At 39.1% G+C, this 9,782-nt stretch overlaps 1 protein-coding gene across 1 annotated transcript in view; it reads left to right on the forward strand.

Moving 5' to 3' along the window:
- Positions 1–9,782, forward strand: part of LOC106882859 (trafficking protein particle complex subunit 9) — a 96,233-nt gene that overhangs the window by 6,237 nt on the left and 80,214 nt on the right. The window contains exons 3-4 of the mRNA XM_014933664.2: positions 555–700; positions 9,287–9,424. Coding sequence (XP_014789150.1) covers positions 555–700; positions 9,287–9,424 — 284 coding nt within the window. The remainder of the gene's footprint in view (positions 1–554; positions 701–9,286; positions 9,425–9,782) is intronic.

Genomic DNA, 9,782 nt, shown 5'->3' on the forward strand with positions numbered 1-9,782 from the left:
TATATATATATATATATATATATATATGTATATATATATATATATATAGATATAAACAATCAGCATCATTGTTTAGCGTTCATCTTCCATGCATGCATGGGTCGGACAGTTGACAGGAACTGGCCAGGTAAAAAACTACCCTAGGCAATTGTAATTGTTTTGGCAAGGTTTTTATGGCTGAATGCATTTCCTAACACCAACCACTCTGCAGAGTGAACTCAGTGCTTTTTACATGGCACCAGCACTTACAGGGTCACCAAGTAACTCACAAGACAAGAAATTATGAGAGGACAGGGGCATTTGTGGAGGGGAACTTGTGTCAGAAGATGAAAGGTTAGAGTGTGACAGAGATATATATTGTGTTGATTCTGCAGCTGGATGCTCTTTCTAGGAGTTGGTGTTAGGAAGAGCAACCAGCCGAAGAAACCAAGCCAAGGCAGAGAGTAGAACTTGGCACTGTGTTTTAACCAAGCTAACATGGAAGGACATTGAATGTTGTCGTTGGTTTTTTTTTTTATGATGATAATGATTAATATTGTTTATCCACTTTTCAGAGCTTATAAAAAGAAATGCACGGGTCGTCTACGTAAACATCTTGCTGACCTTTGCTTACAAGCTGGTTTACCAGGCGAGGCTATTCTACACTATCAGACCTCACTGGACATACTAAAGACAGTCAATGATTGGCTGTGGATTGGGGGTAAGTTAGATCTTGAATTGTTGTTTATACCCCTGTCAGTTCTAGTTCAACAGATTGATATAGGATGAAAGGGATTCTAGTGCATTTTTTCTCCTTTTTGTATATGTGTCTCTTGTACTGCATTGTCCTCCTTTTTGAAGAAACTTGAGTATGTGATTTGAGGAGAATTGCTACTGTTTCTAACTGGGAGAACATCTATGCATAGAATCCCTTATTAGCTAAGACTTGAAATTATGATTACTATTTTTATTCTTTTATATTGAATGTCATGCATTTTGTTGGCCAGTCACTACATTTTTGAAGCATGAATGACAAAAGAGTGTCTTTGTAAATTGGGAAAAATCAATACCACAAGGTATTTTTGCCAATTTTCTGGTTGATGTTTATATCTTTCTCCAGTATATATTGTCAAAGCATGCCTGCGCACATACACACACACACACACACACTATATTACACCATATCCAGATAAAGGCTGCTCAATTGACTAGCATCAGTTGCTTGCAAACACATTCCATCTGCTCCACAGATGTGTTGTGCACCTCATTGTGCCTCATCCATCACTACCATTGTGGCCTCTGTTTCTCAGAGCCAGCTGTTCTCATGCCAACTACATTCAGACACTCCTGATTTACTCAACTCTCCTGTTCTTGTCTCCCATCCTGTATTCACTCCATCTCCAGGCACACACACTACTATGCTCAGTTTTTCCTTCCTGGAATGTCAGCTCTCTGGAATTTCATCACTGTGCTTGTTTTTCCTGCAGCACATTGACTTTCAATAGTCCTAGCAAAATGGTAGCAACATCATTTTCACTAGTCTTGGTGGGCCTGTGTAAACCATAAGTATAATCCTTTTCTCTTGACCAAATTAAAAACAAAACCCAAAACTGAGTGCATGATAGGTTTGATTTCTAGTTAGACTGTTTCATTTCGTGAGCCCTTATGTCTTTGATAATTAGCCATAGTTAACATTTTTGATTCCCCCTAACTTTGGCTTTATTTTCATTCTTCCAGGGTTCAACAAAATACTGGGCTCAATTCATTAGCAAAGCATGGGGCTCAATACATGATACAGTACTGGATTTGATTGTATTTGTCTGATTTTGTGGCTTTGGACCAAAGTTAGATCTCATTATTACTATTTTTTTTCTGATTGATTTGCATCTTATTTCATCTGACTAAGTCTCAACCAGAGACCTAAGGCTTATATATATTAGATGGAGAGAAACGTCCTGAGAATGTCGGCGGTTGATGTCAACACAATTTTTTGAGTCTCATAGATTGTTGGTTTCGCTGGGATCTGGTCAAAAAATTTATCACTACCTTTCTTGATCATTCCCAGAACACCTACAACAACAAGGATGGTTTTGGTTTTTAATTGCCATGTCCTAGATATCTCAATCTCAAGGTCCTTGTATTTCAACAGTTTTTCAAATTCCTTTGCTGAGATGTTCCTATCAGTAGGTACTGTCATATCAATTAACAGGTATGTTTTTTGTCTAAGGTCTTTGATGACGATGTCTGGTATGTTTTCATTTATTTGCCTGTCTATGTATGCCATAATCCCATAGGATGGAAACATTCACTCCCTCAGTGACTGGCTCTGGAAAGTGTTTGTATTAGTTCTTAGGATGTGAGATATAGTGATAGCATATGCTCCAGTGCAAGTATTGGCCAACTCAATCATGGCTGGTTTTATATTCTGTAGGGGCAAGAACTGAATAACTGCAACAATGTGGTCAATAATCTCCACTTCATCATTGCAGAGTCTACACTTTGTGTCTACTCATTGTGTGTGACATTAACTTGATAATTCCGAGTGAGAAGACTCTGATATTACTGTTACTATTATTATTGAGTGAGAGAGCAGTGCATGCTATGAAAGTGACAACAGGGCAAAATATATGAAGCCCAATATATCCATCATGACTACCCATCTGATTAAGGTACACCAAACACATGCATCACAACCATATGTGTGTGACATGGTGATCTCATATCAAGATATACAGTGCAAGAAGTTGCAGGTGAGGCCTAGTTAGAATTTTCTTCAAGTCGAGTAGCCCATCCTGCTCAAATAGTCCTTGAATAAGGGTTGTTGAAGGATGTTGAACAAAACACCCATGTTTCCAGAAGTGAATTATTTAAACCCCAAAGAATCCCACTTAACACATGGCTATGATGCTCCCCAACTACTGCTCATGATCAGAGATGCACACATCATCAGCCACTAAGGGACATGCTCAACTGGTTAAGTTTAAGCAGCTGACAAGCAAATCTGTGTTATTAGGCAGAATATTTGCAGTATCCCATCTTTTACACAAAGACAAAACACATATACATGTTAACACTTCCAATTAGTTAAGATTAGAAGCCATAAAAGCTACTGCCTGGTATTGTATCAGGGCTTTATTATTATTATTTACTTTTAATCTGCATGTTTGTTACAATCACTTTCTGAGACACACTCAGTGTCCTAGGGTGAGTGAAGGATAAGAGATGTTACAGTATGACTGAAAGCTTAGGGAAGGGAAGTGACAAGGGCAGTAGCGAAATATCTTCATGTAATACAACACAGACATGTTATTATTATTATTATTATTATATTATGTTTGGCTTTTGCTTTGTATTTGTATAAGTTGACTCCTAGTCTCACACAGACCTCAAGAGACAACAAGTTTGAAGTTCAAGTCTGTCGAGACAAGAAAATTAAAAGTTAGTCTTAAAAGTAATTTTATAAGATAGTGTGATTTTAGGCTGACAGTGAAAGTTGTTTGCTATTATGTACATTTAAAAGTACTTTTGATAATGTTCAGATTAAAGTATTTTTGGAATTATTTAGACAGTTCCCACGTGCACTTCCCATGTGCACTTTTTTTGAATTTCTTCCATTTTGGGATTTCCTGGTATCTGAGATAGGGAGCAATCAGCCCCTTTTGCTTTCATCCCCAGACAACAGGCATTGTTCTAGTCTTTAGGTTCCACATTTTACCAATTTCTGTTTCAAGATCTTTATACTTGCTCAGTTTTTGGTAGGTCTTGACATGATACATTTATGTTGATTGGGATAGTCATATCGATGAGGAGGCATGATTTTTGTCTGAAATCCTTCAGTATAATGGCTGGCCTATTTGCATCTATCTTTCTGTCAGTTTGAACAGCAAAGTTCCAAAGGAGTGAGATGTGATCATTTTCAAACATTAGGGGTGGTTTGTGCTACCACCAGTTTTTATATTGGGGCAGGTCCAGGTCCTTGCAAATTACACAGTGAAAATACTGTGCCTCCCTATCATGCCTGTTATTCAGCAAAAAGCTGAACACTCATATGTTATCTTTGACAGGAGTGTCCAATAATAATAACAATAACCCTAAGATGGAATCTATGAACGACCTTAGAATGACAATGGTCCGAGATGTCTGGTGCCTTACTATACTCAAAAAGACCCCTACTCTGCAGGAGAAATGTTAAGACTGGTCCTTCTGGTGGTGTAAAGCACTTTTAGCACTGTCATGTAAAAGTACCTATATGGTGCCTCATAAAAGCGCCTGTGTGGTGCCATGTAAAAGCACCCATGCATTGCCGCATAAAAGCACACTCTGTAAAGTGGTTGGTGTCAGGAAGGGTATCCAGCTGTAGAAACCATTCCAAATCAGACTGGAGTCTGGTGCAGCTCCCTGGCAAGCCAGTTCTGGCCAAACTGTCCAACCCATGCCAGCATGGACAACAGACATTAAATGATTATAATGATAATATATATTCTTTTATTCTTTTACTTGTTTTAGTCATTTGACTGCAGCCATGCTGAGCACGACCTTGAAGGATTTTAGTTGAATGGGTTCACCCAAGGACTTGTTTATAAGTTCTAGTACTTCTTCTACCATTCTCTTTTACTGAACTAAGTTATGGGGATGTAAACACATGAACACTGGTTGTCAAGTAGTGAAGGATTACCTGTCAGTTGAAACCTGAATTACAGGAAGGATCTTCATTATCATGATCATCGTTAAACGTTTGTTTTCGATGCTGGCTTGGGTTGGATGGTGTGACAGGAGTTGATTAGCTAGAGGGCTGCACCAGGCACTAGTTGTCTGTTTTGGCATGGTTTCAATGGCTGGATGCCCTTCTTAACACCAACCACTTTACAGAGTATACTGGTGTTTTTACGTGGTGCCAGAATGGGTGCCCTCTACGTGGTACTGACATGGTTGCTTCTTACATGGTGCCAGGATGGGTGCTCTCTTTTTACATGGCGCTGGCACAAGTGCTTTCTATGTGACACCAGCACAGGTACTTTCTACATGGCATCGGCATAGGTGCTTTTTATTAGGCACTAGCACAGGTGCTATGTGACAATAGTACCCATGAGGTCACCAAGTGGTTAGCAAGTCAAAGACATTTCAGCTGAGAGGGAAAGAGGAACTGAGAGAAGTGGCTGTGTGCCAGGTGGGAGGTTGGAGTATAATAAAGGGTCAGGGATAGCTATCTTACTACAGAGGAGATACTTGGCTACCCCAGTAGGACAAGGAAGCAGAGGGAGGTGGGGGAGAGAAAGATAAAGACAGTCAGAGTGAGAGAGAGAGGGTCTGCCCACAGGGAACAGTGTGGGTGGGGAGTAAAGGTAGCACAGAGGAGATGGAGGAGGTGTATCAGAACGTGAAGAAAGATATTTAGAGATAGCAAAGGATGTTGAGAGGAACTGGAGGGACCTGCCGCAGGTTGTGGGGGTTTTGGGGAGATGGCCGTGGGTGAGTTTTACCAGAGGACAGAATTATGTGCATGTGCGTGTGAGGAGAAGGGCTGTTATCAATGTAAAGGATATGCCTGTATGTATGGATGGCCATGACTTAGCTTGCCTTGTCTTGTCAAGCACAACAAATTGCCAGATGTCATGGTCCCTTGTCATCTCTTCTGTGAGGCTCAATATTTGAAGATCCTTTCTCCTCACTTTGTCCCATATCTTCCTGGGTTTACCACTTCCACAGGTTCCCTTCACAATTAGAGATTGGCACTTCTCTATGCAGCTGTCCTCATCCATATGTATCACATGACCACAACAGTGCAATCTTCTCTCTTGCACACTACATCTGATAACTCGTATACCCAATTTTTCTCTCAAATAATTTTTCACACTCTGTCATATAACCACACTTACATTACCCATCCAATGGAGCATGCTGGCTTCTTTTCCTTCAAGCCTTCACTTGTCTTCTATAGCCACAGCCCATGTTTCAGTGCTGTATAGCATAGTTGTACATACACAGGCGTCATACAGTTTGCCTTTCACTCTGAGTGAGAGCCCCTGTGTTAGCAACAAAGGTAGCAGCTCTCTGAACTTGCTGTAGTTCATTCATATTCTAGCAGCTATACTTTCAGAGCTTCTTCCTTCTCTGCTAACTTGGTGACTTATGTAATGGAAACTATCTACTACTTCTAAAGATCATCCTAGTCATTTGAGGAGTCTATTTTCTGTACATTCCTAGTGTTTATTGTATCTGCACATCACAAAGACTACTTTCTCTGTTAACCTTCCTGCGAAACCACTGTAGCTCATGTGTCTATAGCTTGCTCTGGGTACACCATATGGAGTTTCTACCAACATATTGAGCAGGGCCATCTCATTTTAGGGATCACTGCTTTGTCTGTTTTCCTACTTATTAGGACTTTAATCTTTGCTAGATTAACTCTAAAGCTCTTTGATTCCAGACCTTGCTTCTATACCTGAAATTTTTTCTCTAGTTCTGCTAGTGATTCAGCAATAAGAATAAGGTCATCAGCATAGAAGAGCTCCCAAGGACAACCAGTCTTAAATTCCTCTGTTATGGTGTGGAGCACTATGATAAACAAGAGGGGGCTGAGGTGAACTTCTGCCTGTACACTAAATTCCATGCTATATTTATTTCCAACTTTCACCTTACTGACAGCATCCCTGTACATGGCTTGTGCAACTCCCCATCCACTCATCTATCCCTGCCTTCTGCATTGCCCACCAGACAAGGAGGCAAGGGACTTTGGCTTTTGTTCAGGACATGTGTAAGCTTGCAAGGAATGAAGCCAGTGTGCTCCGCTGGATGTGTAATGTCAGTATGCATACTCGACAGAGTGTAAGTACCTTGAGAGAAAAGTTGGACCTAAGAAGCATCAGATGTGGTGTGCAAGAGAGACGACTGTGCTGGTATGAGGATAGCTGTGTGAAAAAGTGCCACACCCTAGCGGTTGAGGGAACCTGTGGAAGAGGTAGACCCATGAAGACCTGGGATAAGGTGGTGAAGCACGACCTTCGAACATTAGGCCTCACCGAGGGAATAACTAGTGACTGAGACCTTTGGAAATATGCTGTGCTTGAGAAGACCCGGCAAGACAAGTGAGACCATAACCCATGGCCTGTGCCAAGGGTGTAACCAGCCCACTTATGTGTACCTTTCCTTCATTATATAACACTGGGCAACAAAAAATATTTTTTTGTCTGGTGCTTTGAATATTTCAACACATTCTTAAGTGATTTTGCCTGCTAAATTCAAAAATAACATCAGGTCTAGTTTTCTGACTAAACCTGATAGAGAAAGTATTATCAATGACTTACAGTGAACTGCTTACCAACCCGAACTTCCAATCACTCACAGTTCTTTAATTTATAACAATGAGTCAGTCCACCTTTAGCTACTTTTGGGGTGGTCAGAATCCTTTCACAACAGGTAGGAAGTATGGTTGTTATTGTTATTATCGAAGAGGGTGGTGGATTGCTAGAATCATGTGAGCATTGGAGAAAAATATCATACAGTATTTGTTCTAACTTTCTACATTCTGAGTTCAATTTCTGCTGAGGTCAGCTTTGCCTTTCATCTTTCTGAGCTCAATTGAATTAGGTAACAGTCAAATACTGGGGTTGATGTAATCAGCTTATCCCCTTCCCTCAAAATTGCTGGCCTTGTGTGTAAATTAGAGAACATTATTATTATTATTGTTCAGTAGTTTTATTTTTATAATGTGCTTTCACTTCACTACCGAGCTCAGCTCTGTGTGCCTTGGGTATGTGCCTTGGGTATGTGCTTGGGTATGTGCTCTTATGGTTACTGTATTGAAAGTATTTTGCGTAGGATGCGTGCAGTGCCCAGTAGTGCAATTTTCTGTATGTTATATATATTTGTAAGTCCTGGTGTTTTTGTTATGTATTTGTCTGAATATTTTTTTATTATACCTAAGGCACCTACTATGATAGGAATTGTTTCTGTTTTTAGATTCCACATTCGAGTTACCTCTGTTTCCAGGTCTTTTATTATTATTGTTGTTATTATTATTATTATTATTATTATTATTATTATTATTATTTCTATTTCACTTCTCAGAGCTCTTGATTTCACTTGCTCTGGCTAATTCTGTAAGACAACCTACTGTGAAGGAACTTACAGGGTCTCTTTCCATGATGCATTACATTCAAGTACCAATCTCAAAATCTTTGCTGTCCCCAATAGAGCAGTTTTCTGAGCATGTTCCATCTTCATATCAATCCGGATTTCTCCAACAAATTTCTCAAATCTTGTTGTTAATATCCCCAGTGCCCCAACAATTATTGGGGTGACAGATAGTTTCTTCATTGCCCACATTCACAATCCCATCTTTTAGTGGCTTGTACTTTTCAATCTTTTCTAGTTCTTTTGCCATCTACTCATACATCTCCAGGTATGGCAGTGTTTATGATCTTATTTTCCTTCCTCAATTATTATTATTATTATTAAACTTTGTTTCTTAGGTACACCTATGTTGAAAAGAATGGGCAAAATCCCCTGAATAAATCCTACTATTATTTCTAGTACCTCTTTTATTAACTCCCAAGACACGAAGCATTTTATAACAGCTAAAACTGCACATTGGAAGTGGGTTTGGGGAGGGTTAAGAAAAACCCATGCGTGGGACATTTCCAGTTGTCCATCCAGTGATCACTTGTTTAGCTATCTCTTGTTATTCACATACATCAAATGACTTTACTTCAGCATCATCTCAGATATTTTGTCATTCCCAATTCAACAGCAACTTTCTGTTGCCTACCATACCCTATACTAGCATTTAGGCTTTCTTACCCTTGCTCAGATATAGTTTTCCTCCATCACAGCAGTTTTTCTTTCCTTTTCTTTTTAACTGCTAAACATAGTTCTTTATTATTGTAATATGTCTTACGATCCAATCATATCATCTAGAGCCTGATTCAATGTGATTTTACACCTGTAATTTTATGCATGTTTTTATACATATTTGGAGAATATCTTCTCCAAGACAATCACTGCAGTGAACATCTTTCCATATTTGGGTATAAACAAGTGGGTTAAATATTAGTGCACATGGCTTTATTTTAATCTTCACAGCTTAGGATGCATTAATTGATCTATTTGCATATGTGAAGATATTTGTCAACTCGTACGTGTAAAATTAATATATTGATATTATTATATTCAATATTGTATCATTGTATGATTCTGTAATCTATTAGTGACCTGAGCTAAACAACAATTTTTCACTGTATCTATGTATAAAAATAAAACTGAATTGATTTTATAATTTCATTTAATTTATCCATTTTTTTTCTTGCAGCTTGCTACGAGGGTCTCTCCTCCTCATCGGTAATTCTCACTTATCCACAGCAGACAGGTAGTCCAACATTACGAAGAAATTTATCATTTTGTGTTAAAAGATCCAAATCTAAGATGGATGACATAAAAAGTCGAACAGGTAATTAATTAATTCTTATTTAATAAACCAGTGTGTATATTCCACCATATACACCATAACAAAACATTCATATTACCGTTTATATATGTATATATATATATATATATATCCCTCTCTCTCTCTTTGGGAGAGAGGCACAAGCACATACACAGACATATACACACACGGCAGTAACTTCCGCCTACCAAATTCAATCACAAAGCTTCGGTTGGCTATATATATTCATTGTTAGCATCATACAGTCTATCTTTCATCCTGAGTAAGAGGCCCTTAGTTGCCAGTAGAGGTAGAAGCTCTCTGAACTTTGCCCAGGCTATTCTTATTCTAGCCGCTACACTCTCAGAGCCCCCCCCCCCCC

Source organism: Octopus bimaculoides, chromosome 24, assembly GCF_001194135.2.
Source record: "Octopus bimaculoides isolate UCB-OBI-ISO-001 chromosome 24, ASM119413v2, whole genome shotgun sequence".
Taxonomy (NCBI): domain Eukaryota; kingdom Metazoa; phylum Mollusca; class Cephalopoda; order Octopoda; family Octopodidae; genus Octopus; species Octopus bimaculoides.